The sequence below is a fragment of the Phyllobates terribilis genome, unplaced genomic scaffold (genome assembly GCF_046119375.1).
Source record: "Phyllobates terribilis strain yellow unplaced genomic scaffold, ASM4611937v1 Scaffold_391__1_contigs__length_1789467, whole genome shotgun sequence".
Lineage (NCBI taxonomy): Eukaryota > Metazoa > Chordata > Amphibia > Anura > Dendrobatidae > Phyllobates > Phyllobates terribilis.
Genome location: NW_027363151.1, coordinates 1,564,915 through 1,588,150, shown reverse-complemented (window position 1 = coordinate 1,588,150; position 23,236 = coordinate 1,564,915). Strand labels below are relative to the sequence as shown.

General features: G+C 45.4%; 1 protein-coding gene across 1 annotated transcript; it reads left to right on the top strand.

The window, feature by feature from the left end:
* Positions 1-631: 631 nt before the first annotated feature.
* On the top strand, positions 632-22,197 carry LOC141224334 (uncharacterized). The gene is made up of 6 exons (XM_073666917.1): positions 632-831; positions 961-1,140; positions 1,224-1,347; positions 1,431-1,528; positions 1,730-1,820; positions 19,077-22,197. Exons 1-6 carry the CDS (start codon positions 748-750, stop codon positions 20,186-20,188), a joined length of 1,689 nt encoding a protein of 562 aa, XP_073523018.1. The 5' UTR covers positions 632-747; the 3' UTR covers positions 20,189-22,197.
* The last annotated feature ends 1,039 nt before the right edge of the window (positions 22,198-23,236 follow it).

Sequence of the window (23,236 nt, the reverse complement as noted above, 5' to 3'; positions counted from 1 at the left end):
CCGTACACCTCGTACACACACGGCTCCGCTCCGCACACCTCGTACACACACGGCTCTGCTCCGTACACCTCGTACACACACGGCTCCACTCCGCACACCTCGTACACACACGGCTCTGCTCCGTACACCTCGTACACACACGGCTCTGCTCCGTACACCTCGTACACGCGCGGCTCCGCTCCGTACACCTCGTACACACACGGCTCTGCTCCGTACACCTCGTACACACGCGGCTCTGCTCCGTACACACACGGCTCTGCTCCGTACACCTCGTACACACACGGCTCTGCTCCGTACACCTCGTACACACGCGGCTCCGCTCCGTACACCTCGTACACACACGGCTCTGCTCCGTACACCTCGTACACACGCGGCTCTGCTCCGTACACACACGGCTCTGCTCCGTACACCTCGTACACACACGGCTCTGCTCCGTACACCTTGTACACGCGCGGCTCTGCTCCGTACACCTCGTACACACGCGGCTCTGCTACATCCACACTGTAAACCCCTCCTGACCCCACACATAAACTTCAGCTCATCCAGCACCATGACAACCAGCACAGCAGAGTCCTGCATCCACTGAGGCCCCTGATCATGTGACCCCTGACTCCTCCCCTCCTGTGACCTCATCACAGCTCCTGTGCGCACCGAGCAGCCATCTTCCTTCCATTTAGGATCCTGTAGATTCAGTCGTTCTCATCATTATCTTCCATCTTCTAGAAAATTTACCTTAAACCTTAGTGGATGGAGAAGGAGAAGGAGAAGAAGAAGATGGCCGAGAGGATATTCCACCTCACCCTAGAGATCCTCTTCTGGCTTACTGGAGAGGTGAGAGATTCTGATGACGTCACATTACATCATTCTTATCTATGGGAATAACAGATGGACAGAACTGGAGAGGTGAGGACTCTGGAAATGTCTGTAGTGAGATTTATTAATGTGTCTCTCCATAACCAGGATTACACAGTAGTGAAGAAGACCTCTAGTGAGCGCTGTCAGGACCCTGTGTCTGAGGGATGGGGAAGACCCCTGAGCCCAATCACGGGGCCTCCACCCCTTCCCCTGATACATGAGGACATCAATGAGCAGAAGATCCTAGAACTCACCTACAAGATGATTGAGCTGCTGACTGGAGAGGTGACACTGCTGGGAATGCTGTGACTTTGTACAGTAACGCTATGAAGGGATCGGGGGGATGACGGTATCATTGTATGTGTCAGGTTCCTATAAGATGTCAGGATGTCGCTGTCTATTTCTCCATGGAGGAGTGGGAGTATTTAGAAGGACACAAAGATCTGTACAAGGACATCATGATGGAGGTTCCCCAGCCCCTCACATCACCAGGTAATAGACAGGACTAAATACACACGGCCTATAATTATCTGTATGTAAAGAATGAATTCAGTCCTTGTATGTGTTTCCTCCAGATCTATCCAGTAAGAGGACAACACCAGAGAGATGTCCCCGTCCTCTTCTTCCACAGGACTGTAAACAAGAAGACCCCAATGTTCCTCAGGATCATCAGGTAGATGGAGAGAAGGTGTCATGAGATCTCCCCTATGATGTGTAGACGGCTGTGAAGGTCTTGTGTTCAGTCTTGTTTTATCCACCAGTATTATATGTTTTATACTTGTGTAATGAGAACGGTGGAGATGGCAGGATTAGAGCTGATCATAGATGGGACTTCTCCATCATCTGTCTGTGACTTTTACAATATTTGTTTCAGGGTGAAGATCTGACCCATATTAATACTACAGAGACATATGTGAGGGGTGATGAGTGGTGTAAAGAGGAGATTCCTACATATGACTGCCCAGGTGAGTAGTAACCACGAAATGCAGAGATGTCTCAGATTAAAAAAAAATGTATTACATGTAATAATCTGTGTCCTGTCCGGATTTGTAATCTCTCTATTAATTGTTTATTAACCCCTTACTGACAATGTCAGTAATAGTACGTCCCTGTGCCCTGGGCCTTTTGGCTAACACCCGGTAATATGTGCCAGGAGCGATCCCACAGTGGCACATTAATCCCCAAAATGCTGCGATCGAAGTCGATTGCAGCATTCCGGGAGCAAGGGGACGTAACCCCTCTTACCTTGTATCCGGGATCCCGCGCTGTGTCTGCTGGGTCTGGTAGTTGCCATGATGACCTGATGTCGTCATGACGACATCCGGGTCACCAGGCATCAGCAAGTTAGTTAGATCGTTCTCAGTGCACGTTCTAACTAACTTGTGCCAGTGCAGGACTGACAGCCTGCATAGCACAGAGATGCTCCTGCATCTCTATGCTATGCAAGTGATCAGGCTGCAAAAAGTGAAAGTCCCATAGTGGGACAAAGGGTAAAAGTAATTAAAAAAGTGCCAGAAAGTGGGGAAAAATAAAATTAAAAATTGTAAAAATATATAAAAAAAAAATAAAAATAATGAAAAAATAAAAATATACTGCACTCATAAATAAATATTATTATAAAAAAACCACCACATTAAAAGTACACACATTTGGTATCGCCACATCCGGAACGACCTGACCTATAAAACGGTCCCACTAGTTAACCCTTATAGTGAACACGGTAAAAAAATAAAAAACGAAGAAAAAAATGATGCTTCATCATCATACCGCCAAACAAAAAATGAAATAAAACGCGATAAAAAAGACGAATGTTATTAAAAATAGTACCGCTGAAAACGTCATCTTGTCCTGCAAAAAACAAGCCGCCATACAGCTCCATCAGCCGAAAAATAAAAGTTATAGCCCTCAGAATAAAGCGATACAAAAAATATTTTTTTCTATAAAATAGTTTTTATTGTATAAAAGCCCCAAACCATAAAAAACAATATAAATGTGGTACCGCTGTAAACGTACTAACCCGAAGAATAAATTTTACCACACGCGGAATGGCATAAAAAAAACAAAAAAACAAAAAGCAATTCCTGAATTGTTGGTTTTTGTTTATTCTGCCTCCCAAAAATCAGAATAGAAAGTGATCAGAAAATGTCATGTGCCCGAAAACGGAACCAAGAAAAGCGTCAACTTGTGCCGCAAAAAAACAAGCCCTTACATGACTCTTCAGCCGAAATATGGAAAAAATATTTTTCTGCCCTTTAGGGTGTGACAGCTGCCAAATATAGAAACTCGATATGAATCTGGTATCGCTGTAATCACACCGACCTGAAGAATAAAGTTGTCTAATCACTTATACCGCACGAGGAACGGTGAAAAAAATAAACTCTAGAGTTAGGGTTGTGCTAGGGTTAAGGTTGTGCTAGGTTTAGGGTTGTGCTAGGGTTAGGGTTGTGCTAGGGTTAGGGTTGTGCTAGGGTTAGGGTTGTGCTAGGGTTAGGGTTGTGCTAGGGTTAGGGTTGTGCTAGGGTTAGGGTTGGGTTAGGGTTGTGCTAGGGTTAGGTTTGTGTTATGGTTAGGGTTGTGCTTGGACTGTGCTAGGCTTAGGGTTAGGGTTGTGTTAGGGTTGGGTAGGGTTGTGTTGGGGTTATGATTTTTTTAAAAATAAAGAAAAAAATGATGACTAGTGTTGAGCACAAGTGCTCGCTACTTGAGTTTTCATCGGGTGCTCGAGTATACACCGAGTAAAGCGGGTGCTCTGGTGACATGCTCGAGTTTCTGCCCCATATGCTTCGCGGCCAAAAAAAACTTGCGGGGATTGCCTGCCATGCACGAGCGATCCCCACATGTTTTTTTGGGTGTCTTAACAACAACCGTGAAACATGCGGGGCCTTGCACATGTTACTCGAGCACCCGCGATACATGGTGCATACCCGAGTACCCGATGCAAACTCAAGTAGCGAGCACTTGCACTCAAGACTAATGACAACTTATTCAATATGATGACCTAATGTTATCAAATTCTGTGTCGTACCTCTGGGCTCAAAATGTTCACCATACCCCTTGATAAAATCCTTAAGAGGTCTAGTTTTCAAATTGGGGTCACTTGGGGGGTTTCCACTATATAGGCGCATCAGGGGTTCCCCAAACACTACATGGCGTCCCCTCTTGATTCTAGCCAACTTCCAATGTCCAGGAAGGATGGGAAATTTTTAAAAATGAGATTCTCAAAGCACAATCGTTAACAATCCCGAAAAGTAGGAAGAATGGTAAGCATTTAAGGAAACCAGGATGGATGAACACAGAACTTAAACACATGCTACAAAGAAAGAAAGAAATGTTTATTAAATGGAAAGAGGGAGGCATATCTAAAGAAGATTATAATGCAGTCTGCAGATCCTGCAGGGCACGTATCAGGTTAGCTAAAGCTGACAATGAATTAAGGCTTGCAAGAGATGTCAAAAGCAATAAAAAAGGATTTTGGGGGTATGTCAAAAGTAAAAGAAAAGTCAAAGATGCTATAGGATTTTTACAGGATGAAAATGGAGAAATGGTAAGAGAGGATGTTGAGAAGGCCAAACTTTTTAATTCGTATTTTGCATCTGTTTTCTCTCAGAAAGAAAATGTAACATCAACTGATCTTCACTGTCCTTTTAAAGGAATAGAGGAATCCAAGTTATCTGTAAACAGAAAGATTGTGAGGGAATATTTAGCTAACATAAATGAGTTCAAGTCTCCAGGTCCAGATGAATTACACCCCAGAGTACTGAAGGAGATCGTAGAAGAAATTTTAGAACCACTCTCCATAATCTTTGAAAATTCTTGGAGAACAGGAGAAGTCCCAGAAGACTGGAGAAGAGCAAATGTTGTTCCTATCTTCAAAAAGGGGAAGAAGGTGGACCCAGGGAACTATAGGCCGGTGAGTCTGACTTCTATACCAGGAAAGATCTTTGAACAAATTATTAAACAACATGTATGTAAGTACATGGATAAGAATGAAGTGATTAACCAGAGTCAGCATGGGTTTGTAACTAACAAGTCATGTCAGACTAACTTAATTTCCTTCTATGACAGAATCACTGACTGGGTGGATCAGGGAAATGCTGTAGATATAGTATATCTTGACTTCAGCAAAGCATTTGACAAAGTATCTCACACCATCCTTATTGAAAAAATGACCAAGTATGCAATGGACCAGGCAACTGTTAGGTGGATTCATAACTGGCTTAGTGATCGGACTCAAAGGGTGGTTGTAAATGGCTTCACATCCAGCTGGATGAATGTCTCAAGTGGGGTACCACAGGGCTCCGTCCTGGGACCTGTATTGTTCAACATCTTTATCAATGATTTAGATGAAGGAATTGAGGGTAAGCTGATTAAATTTGCTGATGACACAAAGCTAGGAGGGATAGCTAATACTAGAGAAGAGAGAGAGAGGATTCAAAAAGACCTAAACAAACTGGAGCAGTGGGCAGCAACCAACAGAATGGTTTTTAACAGGGAAAAATGCAAAGTACTACATCTGGGCAATAAAAATGAAAAAAGCATATACAGAATGGGAGGAATAGAGCTAAGCAACAGTACATGTGAAAAAGACTTAGGTATACTAATAGATCATAGACTGAACATGAGTCAACAGTGTGATGCAGCAGCAAAAAAGGCAAATACAATTCTGGGATGTATTAACAGAAGCATACAGTCTAGATCACGTGAAGTCATTATCGGTCTTTACTCCTCTTTGGTCAGACCTCATCTGGAATACTGTGTACAGTTTTGGGCACCACATTTTAAAAAAGACATAGACAAACTGGAGCAAGTTCAGAGAAGAGCGACCAGAATGGTGACTGGTCTGCAAACCATGTCCTATGAGGAACGGTTGCAGGATTTGGGAATGTTTAGCTTGCAAAAAAGAAGACTGAGAGGAGACTTAATAGCTGTATACAAATATGTCAAGGGCTGTCACATTGTAGAAGGATCATCTTTATTCTCATTTGCACAAGGAAAGACTAGAAGCAATGGGATGAAATTAAATGGGAGGAGACACAGATTAGATATTAGAAAAAACTTTTTGACAGTTAGGGTGATTAATGAGTGGAACAGGCTGCCACGAGAGGTGGTGAGTTCCCCTTCAATGGACGTCTTCAAACAGAGGCTGGACAGACATCTGTCTGAGATGATCTAGTGAATCCTGCTTTGAGCAGGGGGTTGGACCAGATGACCCAGGAGGTCCCTTCCAACTCTACCATTCTATGATTCTATGATTCTAATTTTGAGTTCAAAAAGTCACACAGTGCTCCTCTCCTTCTGAACCATGCCGTGCGCCCAGTGTACTTTCCCCATATATGTGGTATCTGCGTACTCAGAAGAAATTGCATAACAGTTTTGGGGGTCAATTTTCTCCTCTTACCCCTGTGAAAATAAAAAAATTGGGGCTAAAAGATAATTTTTGCGGAAAAAGTTATTTTTTTTTTATTTTCATGGCTCTACGTTATAAACTTCTGTGAAGCACCTGGGGGTTCAGAGTGCTCAGCACACATCTAGAGAGGTTCCTTGAGGGGTCTAGTTTTGAAAATAGGGTCCGTTGTGGGCAGTTTCCACTGTTTCGGCACTTCAGGGACTCTCCAAACGCGACATGGCATCTGATAATTATTTAAGCAAATTTTACATTCAAGAAGTCAAATGGCGCATCTTCCCTTCTTAAAACTGCAGTGCGCCCAAACAGTGGATTTCCCCCACATATGTGGTATCGGCGTGCTCAGGAAAAATTGCACAACAAATTTTGCGGTCAATTTTTTCCAGTCAACCCTTGCGAAAATAAATAAATTTGGGTCTAAATTAACATTTTTGTGTAAAAAAAGTTAAATGTTCATTGTTTTCTTCCACATTCCAAAAATTCCTGTGAAGCACCTGAAGGGTTAATAAACTTTTTGAATGTGGTTTTGAGCACCTTGAGGGGAACAGTTTTTAGAATGGTGTCACTTTTAGGTATTTTCTGTCATAAAGGCCCCTCAAAATCACTTCAAATGTGATGTGGTCCCTAAAAAAAAAATGGTTTTGTAAATTTTGTTGGAAAAATGAGAAATCGCTGGTCAACTATTAACCCTTATAACTTCCTAACAAAAAAAAAAATTTGGTTCCAAAATTGTGCTGATGTAAAGTAGACATGTGGTAAATATTATTTATTAACTATTTTGTGTAAAATATTTCTCTGATTTAAGGGCATGAAAATTCAAATTTAGAAAATTGCGAAATTTTCAAAATTTTCTGACAAATTTTCAGATTTTTTTTTCACAAATAAACGCAAGTGATATCGAATAAATGTTGCCATTATCATGAAGTACAATATGTCATGAAAAAACAGTCTTGGTATCAGTGGGATTCGCTGAAGAGTCCCAGAGTTATTACCTCATAAAGTGACACTGGGTCAGAACTGTAAAAATTTGCCTGTCATTAACGTGCAAACAGCCTTCGGGGGTAAAGGGGTTAAAGAATACTGCCACTTAAATGACTTTTATGTTACACCGACATGGATACTGTTCTTGTGGCAAGTGCTGCAGGTCAAAAATATCTGGAATGAGTTGGTCAACTTAAAGCGCACCTGTCAGCAGGATTGTGCTCAGTAAAATACATACACTGTCTGGTGGGTGACATTACACTGGTTAATACGATACCTTGGTTGATGAAATCTTGTGGTTCTTGTGTAATCTTTACTTTCAGTTTGGAGATAATGATATGCTTCGGGGCGGCCTGTAAGAGGCGCTCTATCTGGTGCGCTGCTTACATATTCATCTGTATGCTCTTATGGCAGCTCACTGTGCCTTCACTGACCTGCCTCCTATTTTACCTAGGCCCGCACTACTAGATGTGACGTGCCCCCTGGGCCGTGGGGTACACGGTGCCGGGCCGGTCGTTGCTAGGGGAGATGTCACAGTGGCGGTGACCCGGTCCGTGACCCAGGGCGGTTAATCAAAAGGGGAATATTTACAGGGAATATTTACAGGGGATTTATAGTTCTTAGATACAGTTTGTGACGCCACCTGTGGTATGCGGCTAAAGGGAGCTGCCGCTGCGGAGCAGGTCCTCTGGAGGTGTTGGTAATGCAGCAGAGTTGGTTCAGCTCTCCACAGGTAGAGCTTAGCTCCAGGGCAGTGTAGATGTTGCTGTTATGGTGTAGTGCAGAGGATGGCGCAGATAATGATCACAGAGACAGTAAGGTGCAGTCCTCAGGGTTTACTCACGGTTTCTTAGACTTCCAGTTACCAGTACTAAAGTAACTTCCCACGGCGTTCTGTGCTTACTCAGGGAGGGGTTCAGCAAGCTCCCAGGTCTCTCCGGAGTACGTAACGGGACCCCCTTCTGTGTGTTCCCTCTGGCCGTCTCCCTGCACCTCACACCCAGTGTCTCAGGCCAGTGGCCGTGGACCTTGCCGGGCGATGTCTTCTCTGTCCCCTGGGTCCTCTATGGCCACCTTTCTGGTGATTAGATGTGGCTTGTGGCTACAGTACCTGAAATACTGCAGCCTCCGGTTTCCTAGTTGAGGCTTAAAGAACTCTGCTAGTTTAGGGACCGGTCCTCTCTGTGCGACCTGACCCCTCCACCTCCTGGCAGATTCGGGCGTACGGGTGGCCTCCAGCACTACCCGTACCCCTGGGGTCCATTCCACATTCCTTTCCTGCTCCTCTCTCTCTCTCTCCAGCCTTGTGCTTCTCTGGCTAGGCCCTCCTCCAGAGCAGAGCTTCTACAGAGCTCCTGCTCCTCTCACTGTCCTCCTCTGACTGACCTGATCTCTTCAAGATGGTTTCTCTCTATATACTATCCCTAACAAGTGCTCCCCTGAACTTCTTCCTCCACCTACACCCACTACATGGTTCCCCCTCACTTTGGTTCCCCCCACTCCAGCCACGGACAGGGCTCAGCAGGAAGCGACGCATCATGCACCTCCTGCCGGTCTGGAGTAGTGTAGTGTTGGATGGAGGTGTTAGGGTCCTGGGCAGTACTCCTTCCTTACCTGAGCGTGAGATACCACACCTCTGGGTGAGATGCAGTACCCCTGTGGCGACTGAACCCGCAGGGGCGCCACAGATGCATTATGTAAAATAAAATATAATTGATGAATTATATAAAATGAATTTTATCGATCACCCATGACAGCACCACAAGAGGGGATTCGTCCTTCAAGGACAGGATACCCACAGGCTTAAAAGGGCAGCACCTCTCCCACAGATCAGTTGTTTTCCTGTCCTTGAGGAGTGAACCTTTGTACCGGAAGATCATTTCCCAGGCCCAGACGGACGGTTCAGGCAGCGGTATTTTCCCTGCCTTGGCCAGTCCAGGGTCCCTAGAAGCACCACAGTGGGTCCAGGAGGACTTTCACGGTTGTGTGCGGGCGCAGGTGAGCAGCATCCTGGGCGAGGATAGCGTGGCTCATCGGGTGTTGGCACGTGCCTGGAAGCGAGATACAGGGCAGCTGCATGTGCATTGCTTCCTTGGAATTCACGCCAGCTGGCGTTTTCCGGTCTGAAGGCGCGCCTCTCTGATGCGAAGAAGGCATGTTCGATGCCAGGATGCGCCTGAACAGCATTTTAGCAGCGGCCAGGGCATGACCAGATTGCACAACTGGGGCATGCCTGGATGAAGCGTGAGCCGCTTGACCGGAAGTGTGTGGGAACCGGGGGTTCCGGAAGGGTCTGGAGAGGTGGGGAATAGCGTTTCTCCGGCATCTAAATGACGGCAGGAGCATGGATCGGTGCTTCCTTGCTCATTGTTCCCTCCAGAATAACGGATATCACTGAGCAGCAGCAGCCTGATAAGAAGCAGCGTCGACCCCGTAGCAGTAGTTTTGGTGGCAGTGTCTGTGAGAGACAGAGGTCTGCAGGCAGTGGCGAATCCAGACAGAGGAGCTCCAGGAAAGTAGACGCGTGTTCGGCCTCTAAAGATGGTCTTTTGGCTGAGGTGGGTTCCCCTCTAAATCTCGTACTATATGATTGCCTCACACTGGTAAGTGATCTTTGTGAAAGCTCACTCAGTGATGTAGCCTTTCCCTTTTTTGTCAGTTATTGCCAGGGAAAGAAGTGTACAGCAAAGTCTAAGCACAAGGAGTGTGCACTTTGCAGAAATCTATTGCCTGACTCCAACCAAAAAAAAACTTTGCCAGTATTGTATAGAGCAGACAGTAGCGGAGGAGACCACTAACTCTGCCACCGATTTAAGATCAATTATCATGGCGGAAGTCCCTTAAATCCCTTTCCCAGGAAGAGGTTCATAGAGGTAAGAAGAGTAAAAGGGCTAGCCAGTGGTCCCGGGGTTGCATGTGTCTAGCTTTTCAAATAATGATGACGAATCCTCCTCAGACGGTAATGCTGGCCGTCTTTGTTTTCCTATAGATGAGATGGACAAACTCGTAAAGGCAGTTTGGACCACAATGGGGATAGTCGAGTCCAAACTCGAGAAATCAGTTCAGGACATTATATTTGGAGGCTTGGAACAAAAAAAGCATAGGTCATTTCCTATGAATTAAAAAATAATTTAGAGGGAATGGAAAAGAGAGGCTCCCTTTCCCCATCAATTAAGAGGAGATATCTGTCACGCTGTCTCTGCGTACAGGAGGTCTGGGGCCTAAACTGACCCTAAGCTGGGGCCCTGACTAATCCCTCTACCTGGAGGTACTGTTAAAGGTACAGAGGTCCAGGCCGCCAGCGTAACCCCTACCTCCTGAGGATCCCTGCACCTCAGTAATCTAGTCCTGAGAAGGACCCCGATCACAACAATAGGGAACAGGAAATAATATGCCAACACTCAGTACTTAGACGAACGAGACAGTACAAGGGTTAAAACAAAAACCACCTTGCATACAAAAACTACACCACAACAACAGAGGGAACACCAACGGGAAAGGAGATAAATGATAAAGCGAGGAAGGGAAAAACCACACCAAATACACTTTGCTCAGAACTCCAAAATACCACGATCCGCTCTGTTTGTCTGTATGAAATGCTTTCACCGACACTTCCCTAACAGACCGGCAGGCATTTGAAGGAGTCCCACTACTGCAGCATTGATTGCAGCTGGGCAAGGCTGGACCTCGTCTAGCACAGAGAGAGAGAGTTAACTCCCTCACTGCCGAAAAACACAAAACACCAAAAACTCAGCTGCGAGAAGTCAGGCTGTGTAATCGTGATGATCTTCGTGGCGACACACCCGTGACAGTACCCCCCCTTCTACGAGGGGCCTCCGGACCCTCAGGGCCAGGTTTATCCGGGTGAGTCGTGTGGAAGGCCCGAACTAATCGGTCTGCGTTAATATCCGACGCAGGAACCCACATCCTCTCCTCAGGACCATACCCCTTCCAATGAACCAGGTACTGAAGGGACCGGCGATTAAAGCGTGAATCGATGACCTTTGATACCTGGAACTCCAAGTTACCATTGACCACCACTGGAGGGGGAGGTAAAGGTGACGGTATCACCGGCGCCACATACCTCTTAAGCAACGATCTGTGGAACACATTGTGAATTTTAAACGTAGGGGGGAGGTCAAGATGGAATGCCACTGGATTAATTATAGAACTGATCCTGTATGGCCCGATGAACCTGGGACCCAGTTTCCAGGAGGAAACCTTAAGTTTTATATACCTGGTAGACAACCATACCCGATCGTTCACACTTAGGTCCGGACCAGACACTCTCCTCCTATCAGCCATACGTTTGTATCGGTTCCCCATAGTATTCAGATTCTTCAGCACCCCTCTCCATACTGAAGTGAGTGATGAGGAAAATCGTTCCTCCTCAGGAACCCCCGAAGAGCCCCCCTACTGAAAGTACAAAACTGGGGGTGAAAACCATATGCCCCAAAAAACGGGGACTTACCAGTGGACTCGCTCCGCCTATTATTAAGAGCAAACTCTGCCAGAGGTAAGAAAGAAGCCCAGTCCTCCTGGTTCTCTGACACAAAACACTGGAGATATGTCTCCAAACTCTGGTTCAGACGTTCCGTCTACCATTGGTCTGAGGATGAAAAGCCGATGAGAACGATAAATGCATCCCCCGCCGAGTACAAAATGCCTTCCAGAACTTGGACACAAACTGAGACCCCCGATCCGACACCACATCGGAGGGTACCCCGTGAAGCCTCACAATCTCCCCAATGAACACCTGCGCAAGAGTTTTAGCATTTGGAAGAGCAGGAAGAGCGATAAAATGTGCCATCTTGCTGAACCTGTCTACTACAACGAGAATGACCGTTTTACCCGAAGACGGCAGGAGGTCCGTAATAAAGTCCATAGACAGATGAGTCCAAGGACGCTCCGGGATCTTCAAAGGTAAGATGGCCCCAGACGGACGGGTATGTGGGGTCTTAGAGCGCGCACAAACCCCACAGGACGCAACAAAATTTACCACCTCTATATGTAAGTTAGACCACCAAAACCGACGCGAGAGTAGATCCACAGTTGCTTTACTCCCTGGGTGTCCTGCCAAAGCTGAGTTATGGTGTGCCTCGATCACCTTTTGTCGTAACTGATCTGGAACAAACAGTCTCCCTGGAGGTCCAACAGGGGCGTCCCCCTGAGCCTCCAATACCTCCTCCTCAAGCTCAGAGCATACTACCGACACCACCACCCCCTCTTGAAGGATAGGAACCGGGTCATCCGTATTCCCGGCCCCAGGGAAACTACGAGATAAGGCATCCGCCTTCACATTTTTTGACCCAGGACGATATGTAACGACAAAATTAAACCTGGTAAAAAACAACGACCACCTGGCTTGTCTGGGATTCAGACGTTTTGCGGACTCCAGATATAGCAGGTTCTTGTGATCGGTGATGACGGTGACCGGATGGACTGCCCCCTCCAAAAAATGGCACCACTCCTCAAAAGCTAGCTTAATGGCCAAGAGTTCCCTATTGCCGACATCGTAATTCCTCTCAGCGGACGACAATTTTTTAGAGAAAAAGGCGCACGGATGCCACTTACCAGGGGACGAACCTTGTGACAATACTGCTCCCACCCCTACCTCGGAAGTGTCTACCTCTACAATGAATGGCTGTGACGCATCAGGTTGAATGATTATGGGTGCCGAGGCAAAACTTTTTTCAAGGAGGAGAAAGCTTGACAAGCCTTGTCAGACCACCTAGAAAAATCCGTCCCCTTTTTTGTCATGTCTATGAGAGGTTTAACCATGGACGAGAAATTACGAATGAACTTCCGGTAATAATTAGCAAACCCCAGGAAACGTTGTAGTGCCTTAAGATTCTATGGCAGATCCCACTCAAGAACTGCCCGCACTTTCCCAGGGTCCATACGAAAACCGGACGCTGAAACCAGGAAGCCTGGAGTTCCTGTACGGCGAACACACACTTTTCCCATTTGGCATACAGTTTATTATCCCGCAAGATCTGTAACACCTGCCTAACGTGCTCCTGATGAGACACCAGATCCGGCGAGTAAATTAAGATATCATCCAGATATATGACAACAAACTGTCCCACCAGGCGGCGAAAAATGTCATTAACAAAGTGTTGGAACACCGCCGGGGCATTAGTCAGACCGAATGGCATGACAAGGTTCTCATAATGCCCCTCCGGAGTGTTAAACGCCGTCTTCCACTCATCCCCCTCCTTCATCCTAATCAGATTGTACGCCCCCCGAGATCCAACTTAGAGAACCATTTGGCGCCCACGATCTGATTAAAGAGATCGGGAATAAGTGGGAGCGAATACGGATCTCGGACCGTAATCCGATTAAGTTCACCGAAATCCAGGCAAGGGCGTAGGCCTCCATCTTTCTTCTTCACAAAGAAGAACCCCGCGGCCACCGGGGAAGATGAAGGTCTAATATGCCCCTTAGCCAGACTTTCAGAAATATAATCCTTCATGGCCTGCCTCTCAGGACCAGAAAGGTTATACAACCTAGCTTTAGGTAACTTGGCCTCAGGGAGCAGTTTTACAGAACAGTCATACTCGCGATGAGGAGGTAGTTCCTGACACCCTTTCTCCGAGAGTACATCCTCAAAGTCCGCCAGAAATGGAGGTAAGACCCTAGGAGTAACCGCACCGATGACCGTATTCATGCAGTTTTTATTACAGAATTTACTCCATTGGCTTATCTCTCTGGATTGCCAATTAATAACCGGGTTATGCATAATTAACCAAGGAAGGCCCAACACTATAGGAGTGGAAAGACCCTCCAATACGTAGCAAGACAACAGTTCTTTATGTATAGCCCCCACTTGAAGTTTTACGTTATGCACAGATTGCAAAAAACTTCCCTGACCGAGGGGCCTGGCATCAATCGAGAATATGGGGATGGGTTTAGCCAATTCACTCAATCGCATACCTTGAACCCGGGCAAACCGAGCGTCCACCAGATTAGCCCCGGCACCACTATCCAGAAGAACAGATATCCTCTCAGTTCTCGTACCCACCACCACCTCCGCCGGTACGAGAAACTGAGATGAACCTAGGGACGAAATACCTACTCCCAGATTGCCGTCCACCACACAACCTGGGATCAACAGTTTTCCGACGACTCTTCACTCTGCAAGGGATGGGATGGACACTCCCCAATAAAATGTCCCTTTCTCCCGCAGAAGAAACACCTTCCTGTCTTATGGCGCACCACCGGTCCCCTCCCCCGAAATGATGTCCCTCCTAATTGCATAGGCTCCTCTGGACTGACCAGGGAACCCTCCATATAAGGAACACCTGTAGAAGGTGGAGTCATCACAGAGGGTGGAGTTACCCCGCACCTCTCCCGAAGCCGTCTGTCAATGCGAATAGCAAGGGCCATAACGGCTTCCAGTGACGCGGGAGGGTCATACTGTGCCAAAACATCCTTTAATTTGTCGGATAAACCTTGACAAAACTGGCTCCTAAGAGCCGGGTCATTCCACTGGGTGTCCGTGGCCCACCTACGGAACTCCGAACAGAATTCCTCCGTCGGACGATCTCCCTGCTGGATCCTACGTAACTTAGATTCAGCAAGGGAGATCCGATCCGGGTCATCATATACGAGACCCAGAGCTGCAAAAAACCTATCCACTGACTGGAGAGCCGGGGAGCCCGGGGGAAGAGAGAATGCCCAAGATTGTGGGTCCCTTGTAGGAGCGAGATGACAATTCCCACCGTTTGTTCTTCACTCCCCGATGACCGAGGCCGCAGCCGAAAGTACAACTTGCATGCCTCCCGGAAAACAAAAAACTTGTCCCGCCCCCCAGTGAACCTGTCAGGGAGAGCTACTTTAGGTTCTGGTCCTGCTTGCTCCTGGGGATACAAAACCTTGGACCTAACGTCCGCTAGCTCCATGGACAAACTCTGCAACTGCCGAGCTAGACCGGCTACTGGATCCATGGTAGCTGGAGAGCATCTTAGTGGGTCGGTGAAAATGTCACGCTGTCTCTGCGTACAGGAGGTCCTGAGAAGGACCCCGATCACAACAATAGGGAACAGGAAATAATATGCCAACACTCAGTACTTAGATGAACGAGACAGTACAAGGGTTAAACCAAAAACCACCTTGTATACAAAAACTACACCACAACAACAGAGGGAACACCAACGGGAAAGGAGATAAATGATAAAGCGAGGAAGGGAAAAACCACACCAAATACACTTAGCTCAGAACTCCAAAATACCACGATCCGCTCTGTTTGTCTGTATGAAATGCTTTCACCGACACTACCCTAACAGACCGGCAGGCATTTGAAGGAGTCCCACTACTGCAGCATTGATTGCAGCTGGGCGAGGCTGGACCTCGTCTAGCACAGAGAGAGAGAGTTAACTCTCTCACTGCCGAAAAACACAAAACACCAAAAACTCAGCTGCGAGAAGTCAGGCTGTGTAATCGTGACGATCTTCGTGGCGACACACCCGTGACAATATCCCTTGGATGAGCCTTCCTTGTCAAACAGGGACAAAGCCCCAAAACTGGATGCGGCCATAGTAAAGGCGGCTTAGATGTACATTGGAGATGTTGACTGGTGCTCTAGAGCCAACAATGGCTGTTACATGTACAGCCAGATCCTTAATCATCTGGTTGGATCATCTGGAAACCCAGTTAAAAGACACAATGTCAAGACTATGTCAAGACACAATATCTTGGCCACTGTCCCACTTATGCGAGGGGCTGCAGCTTTTCTATCTTCGCTTCGGCTGATTCAAGTTTGTTTAGCGGCAAGGTCAGCAGACATTTCAAACACTTATGGTTAAAATGTTGGCCAGGGAAACTCCAGGCTAGAATGAGACTGTGTGCCATTCCGTGTGAGGGGGAACACCTGTTTGGCCCAGCTTTGGAAAAGGCTTGCAATGCTAAAAAGGGATATCCTAACTTGTCCATCCCAGCCTGCAAGCGATCCTTCCGGAAAAGAAGGTTGAATTGAAGGAAGACCTCCACAGATCAAGACAAATGGAAAGATCAAAGAAGAAAAGGTAGCAGCTTCATGTTCGGAACCTCTTCCCAGGATTCCAAAAAAGTCAGTGATTTCCAGCCCAGGTGGGGGGAGACTTTCGTCCTTCTTCCCGGCCTGGGAAAAAATATCGGGAAACAGTTGGATTCTCGGCCTGATAAAATCCGGTCTAGAAATGGAGTTCCGCTCAATCCCGCATGGAAGATTCGTGGTAATTCCCTCTAGGTCTTTGTCAGCAGGGCAACGGGCCCAGAGGCCAAAGTCTCAGCTGGTGCAGAAGGCTGTCCTATTAGAAGTTTCAGTGTCAGAAAGAGGGAAGGGATTTTAATCCCCTCTCTTTCTAATCAAGAAACCAAACTGCTCTTTCAGGATGATAATACATTTGAAGGGCTTTATTAAATTCCTGAGAATCCTTTCATTCAAAATGGAATATGTAAAATCTGCAATAAAGTTACTCTTCCCAGAAGAGGTGATGGCCCGTCTCCGGGAGAAGAATGTATTGATTATCCTGTATTTGTATAATTTTCTGGTTGTAGGCAATTCGACCTGGCATTGCACTAGTCAGTTACAGGAAGTGATATCCACCTAAGAATGTTTAGGTTGGCTATTGAACCTTAAAAAGTCAAAGATAGAGCCCCTAAAAATACAGTAATATTTGGGGCTACTGCTGGACTCAGAGGTGCAGAAGTATCATTTCCCAGGCGATAAAAAAGAAAAGATCCGAGGCCAGATGTTAAGGGCCCTGAAATTCCCCATCCTGTCCCTTAGAAGCGCTATGTCCCTTCTAGGTTTCTAACTTTGTGCCTTCCGGCAGTCTTGTGAGCCCAGTTCCATACTAGAGCCTTGCAGTAGGATGTGTTAAGAAATTACATTTCCTTTAGAGGACACCTGGAAGGAAGGTTGATGCTATCCCCAATGTCAATGCAGTCCCTTCTTTGGTGGCTGAGTGTCACTAATCTGTCCAGGTGGGCTCCGTAGTAGACGTAGTAAACCAGGGCTTTTGGACGGGGACAAGAGAGTTTTTTGTTCCTCAAACTTGAAGGAATTACTTGCAGTTGAGTTGGCAGTAAGAAGACTCCTATGAAGACTACCATCATGTCAGGGGCTTTTCATGGTTGAGGACAATGTCTGTCACTGACTCGTGGGTCCTCCCGCAGATTCCAAATCTCCTCTCTGGGGCTAATTCACCATCCACAAGTAGCCAATCTTCATTTGATGGCATGGCCTCACCTTTGAAAGAAGGGTGCTCCAGGCTGTGGTCCCTCCCTAAATTCTTAATTTTCTCTATAATTCTGTCATGGTGCCGTCATGGGTGAGTCTTATGATTTTTTTCGGAACCCATGACAGCACCCTTATAATCCCTCCTGTCACGTGTGTGTGAGCACTTCTTTCACTAGTGTTATAAGTTCACCGTTTTAGTTGTGATTTGTGGTGCGGGTAAGATTTGTGTTTTGGCAACAACCAATGGAGGTCCTATCACGCGCTGTAATCCAACTGATGCGGAGGAGAGGTGCCAACCTTTTAAGCCTGTAGGTTTCCTGTCCTTGAAGGGCGGATCCCCTCTCTCAGGGTGCGGTCATAATCCTGTTATCAGTAAGACTTTATAATGAAAAATCTGAGAACAAAAATTGAAATGCTGGGTGAAATTTTGTGGTTCCGCACTGTATTATCTCAATAATTAATTATATTATTCTGTAAATAAAGTCTAAAAAAAGTGTTAAACAATGCAAGAAAAAAATCCCCAAATGGCCAATGCTGCCAATAAAAAAATAGCTTAATTTGAAAGAAGAAAAACAAACCTGGCATATTTGGTATCACCATTTTCATAACAAGTTGTATGTATAAAACTATTTCAATATTTATGTAGCACGATGAACAGAATTAAAAAAAAAAAGAGAAACTGTCTGAATTGCAGCTTTTACTTATTCTGCATAATAAAAAAAAAAATCAAAAAGTGACCAAAACACAAAAAAAAACACCATTAAAAACCACAGCTCGTTATGCAAAAATAATTCCCCATATACAAGTAATAGATCACGTAGGCAGAGGCCTGTCAATCTAAGACAGCGGGCAGAGAGAAGCCGCCGGGAACCCGCCTGTCCGACTAGTCTATTAAAGTATGAATTTCTCTAAAACGCCGCAGAATTTCAGAATGAAACGCACCTGGCTGACATCATACAGTCATACAGTCAGTGTCTTCTGTACACAGTCCGCGCATTGGGAGCCACTGGGGACCAACATGGCAGCCACGGGGGACTTTACCAGACCCACAGCTGCAATAATAACTCATGGGGGGAAGCAATGTGTACCTAACTATTTAAATGCCACTCAGCCACTACTGCTAAAGGCAGATGGTGGCTGTGTAACAAAATTCCTACTCCGCCTCGACTGAATGACATAATTTTAGATTGTCATTGCACATAAATTAATAAATTCAGGCTTGCATCTGGTTTAATGTCAGGGCTTTACTGTTCATTACCATACTGCTCCACCGCGCTGCCCTGCTCCACCGCGCTGCCCTGCCCCACCGTGCTGCCCTGCTCCATCGCGCTGCCCTGCTCCACCGCGCTGCCCTGCTCCACCACGCTGCCCTGCTCTGCTAAAGTGCATTTAAGGATCAACACTGAAATCAGAAAACTGCTGAAAAACTGTGTAGTGTCTTAATATCAGTATCTTGCTCTATCGATAGATTGAGATCTATTTTGGCATCACACTTTTAGTTGGTTAATAACTGAATTTTGCTATTTCATATAGAAATCCTAATAAATATAACATTAACAATATAAATATACAGTTACATTATTACAAATATGTTTGTTTTATTCTTGGCAGATGCCTTTACCATGAACTCAGAAAGACATATGATATCCTCAGATTTGAAAGCAGATGATCATGGTATCACACCAGATACATATGAAGAGCATGCCATTGCTTCAGATATAACATCAGCCCTTCACAGAAAAGATCTATTTTATGGTCAAGTGGTCCTATCTTCTGATTCATTACAGAATGTTGAGCACAGAAAGGGAGCTAAGGAGCGGAGAGCTCACTCAGGGGTGAAGCCATTATCATGTTCAGAATGTTGTAAACATTTTAATCGTAAATCAGATCTTGTTATACATCAGAGAATTCACACAGGGGAGAAGCCATATTCATGTTCAGAATGTGGGAAATGTTTTACAGACAAATCAAATCTTCTCAAACATCAGAGAACCCACACCAGGGAGAAGCCTTTTTCATGTTCAGAATGTGGGAAATGTTTTACAGACAAATCAAATCTTCTCAAACATCAGAGAACCCACACCAGGGAGAAGCCTTTTTCATGTTCAGAATGTGGGAAATGTTTTATTCGGAAAGAGTATCTTGATAACCACCAGAAAACCCACACAGGGAAGGAGCCTTTTTCATGTTCAGAATGTGGGAAATGTTTTATTCGGAAAGAGCACCTTGATAACCACCAGAAAACCCACACAGGGGAGAAGCCTTTTTTATGTTCAGAATGTGGGAAATGTTTTATTCGGAAAGCGGATCTTGATCGACACCAGAGAACCCACACAGAGGAGAAGCCTTTTTCATGTTCAGAATGTGGGAAATGTTTTTATCAGAGATCAAATCTTATTGAGCATGTGAAAACTCACACAGGGGAGAAGCCATATTCATGTTCAGAATGTGGGAAATGTTTTATGCGGAAAGCGCATCTTAATAACCACCAGAAAACCCACACAGGGGAGAAGCCTTTTTCATGTTCAGAATGTGGGAAATGTTTTACAGACAAATCAAATCTTCTCAAACATCAGAGAACCCACACCGGGGAGAAGCCTTTTTCATGTTCAGAATGTGGGAAATGTTTTATTCGGAAAGAGTATCTTGATAGCCACCAGAAAGCCCACACAGGGAAGAAGCCTTTTTCATGTTCAGAATGTGGGAAATGTAGGTGTAATTAATACAGGTTATGAATGCAGTGTAGGAGGGCTTCTTAAAGAAAAAACAGCAGAATTCTTTCTAGTTGGTGGGTGATCAAATACTTATATCATGCAATAAAATGCAAATTAATTATGCAAAAATCATACAATGGGATTTTCTGTTTTTTATTTTTAGATTCTGTCTCTACCATTTTATGAGCTGCCTTGAATAATAACCAAGCTTATTCTATGGAAAAGTCTTATTTGTACAAGTACCCTGTGCATTGTAAAGTGCTGCCAAATATAAAAGTAATTATTATACATATAGTTGCAATAAAAATTATTCAACTTCCTTTCCAAATTCCTTTTATTTCCAAACCCGTTTTGCTGTTTGCAATAAACTAATGAAACAAGAACAATATAAAAAGCTCAACACAACTAATATAACATGTGGTTTCTCTAAATTCACCACAAAATTGCACATTTAATGACTCCTGCCATCCAAGAATGATTCCATCCCTTCATGAGCTGCATCTTGAGTACTTAGTAGAACCCTTTCCCTGCTACATTCAGAAACCCTGCTAACCTCATTAATATTCCTTGCATGCCTTCTGTCTCTTTCAATTGTGCCCTTTGAAATGTGCAGTCAGCATGTAATAAACTCTCCTACATCCATGACTTTTTCCTCTCAATTCCCTTAACCTTCTTGTTCTCACTGAAACATGGATCCAGTAGTCGGATACCACCGCCGCTGCTGCTCTCTCTCATATGGTGGCCTACACTTCTCTCATACCCCGAGAACTAACAACAGATCAGGCGGAGGTGTTGGTCTGCTCCTTTCAACAAAATGCACTTTTTCCCCCCAGTACCCCTCCCTTATCTTCCCTTCTTTTTGAGGTCCAGACTGTCAGACTCTACCGGCCTTTCTCCCTGTGACTGGCATGTATGTATCACCCTCCGGGCACCTCCCATCAGTTTCTGGATCACTTTTCCACTTGGCTTCCAAATTTTCTATCTTGTGACATCCCCACTCTCATCGTGGGGGACTTTAACATCCCAATTGGCGATCCCCTTTCCCCATCTTTCGCTCATCTTTTATCGCTAACCTTTTACTTCGGCCTTTCACAACTTACTAATTCTCCTACACATGAAGACGGGAACACACTGGACCTGATCTTCTCCCGGCTATGCTCAGTACATGACTTTATTAACTCTCCTCTTCCGCTCTCTAACCACAACCTTCTTTCATTATCTGTCAAGAACTGTAACCCCACTCATGACACCCCCACTTTCCACACTTATAGAAATATATGCGCCATTAACACCCAGAGATTTATGAAAACGTTGCAATCATCATTGGCCCCAATCTCCTCCCTCTCATGTCCTGACCCTGCACTGAAGCACTATAACGAAATATTGTAATGCGCCCTGGATGAAGCCGCACCTCCTACACTTAGAACAACTCGGCATAGATGGCAACAACCCTGGCACACGCCGCAAACACGTTTTCTCTAGCGGTGCTCCAGGTGCGCTGAACGGCTGTGTTGAAAATCTAACCTGGCCGAAGATTTCATCCATTATGAATTTATGCTTAAAACATATAACTCCGCCCTTCACCTCTCCAAACAAACCAACTTTAACAACTTCATCATCTTATTGTCCAATAATCCTGAACACCTCTATGACACTTTTCATTCTCTCCTTAATCAAACAGCACAGGCCTCGACCACCGACCTCAGCGCTGAAAATCTGGCCAATTATTTCAAAGAAAAATTTGACCATATCCGATAGGAAATTTTCTCCCAATCCCCAAATGTTATGCATGCTCCTCCCTCCAACATTGGTTCAAAGTCAGAAAATGAGCAAGATGCAGTCACGGAAGAAGTGACCAGGCTCCTTGTATCTTCTGGCCCTACCACCTGCACCAGTGACCCTATTCCCTCACATCTTCTTCAGTCCCTTTCTCCAGCTGTCACCACTCACCTACCTAAAATATTCAACCTCTCCCTCTCATCTGGTATTTTTCCCCTCCTCTTTTAAACACGCCAGCATACAGTACAGACCAAAAGTTTGGACACACCATCTCATTTAAAGATTTTTCTGTATTTTCATGACCATGAAAAATGTACATTCACACTGAAGGCATCAAAACTATGAATTAACACATGTGGAATTATATACTTAACAAAAAAGTGTGAAACAACTGAAAATATGTCTTATATCCTAGGTTCTTCAAAGTAGCCACATATTGCTTTGATTACTGCTTTGCACACTCTTGGCATTCTCTTGATGAGCTTCAAGAGGTAGTCACCGGAAATGGTCTTCCAACAATCTTGAAGAAGTTCCCAGAGATGCTTAGCACTTGTTGGCCCTTTTGCCTTCACTCTGCGGTCCAGCTCACCCCAAACCATCTCGATTGGGTTCAGGTCTGGTGACTGTGGAGGCCAGGTCATCTGGCGTAGCACCCCATCACTCTCCTTCTTGGTCAGATAGCCCTTACACAGCTTGGAGGTGTGTTTGGGGTCATTGTCCTGTTGAAAAATAAATGATGGTCCAACTAAACGCAAACCAGATAGAATAGCATGCCGCTGCAAGATGCTGTGGTAGCCATGCTGGTTCAGTATGCCTTCAATTTTGAATAAATCCCCAACAGTGTCACCAGCAAAGCACCCCCACACCATCACACCTCCTCCTCCATGCTTCACGGTGGGAACCAAGCATGTAGAGTCCATCCGTTCACCTTTTCTGCGTCGCACAAAGACACGGTGGTTGGAACCAAAGATCTCAAATTTGGACTCATCAGACCAAAGCACAGATTTCCACTGGTCTAATGTCCATTTCTTGTGTTCTTTAGCCCAAACAAGTCTCTTCTGCTTGTTGCCTGTCCTTAGCAGTGGTTTCCTAGCAGCTATTTTACCATGAAGGCCGGCTGCACAAAGTCTCCTCCTTAACAGTTGTTGTAGAGATGTGTCTGCTGCTAGAACTCTGTGTGGCATTGATCTGGTTTCTAATCTGAGCTGCTGTTAACCTGTGATTTCTGAGGCTGGTGACTCGGATAAACTTATCCTCAGAAGCAGAGGTGACTCTTGG

What these genes read in the sequence shown, in the direction of transcription:
- LOC141224334 (XM_073666917.1), top strand. Translation starts at nt 748, where the DNA reads ATGGAGAAGGAGAAGGAGAAGAAGAAGATGGCCGAGAGGATATTCCAC. An exon ending in TCTTCTGGCTTACTGGAGAG is followed by an intron (nt 832 to 960) that starts GTGAGAGATTCT and finishes CTCCATAACCAG; the next exon opens with GATTACACAGTAGTGAAGAA. An exon ending in ATGTTCCTCAGGATCATCAG is followed by an intron (nt 1,529 to 1,729) that starts GTAGATGGAGAG and finishes TATTTGTTTCAG; the next exon opens with GGTGAAGATCTGACCCATAT.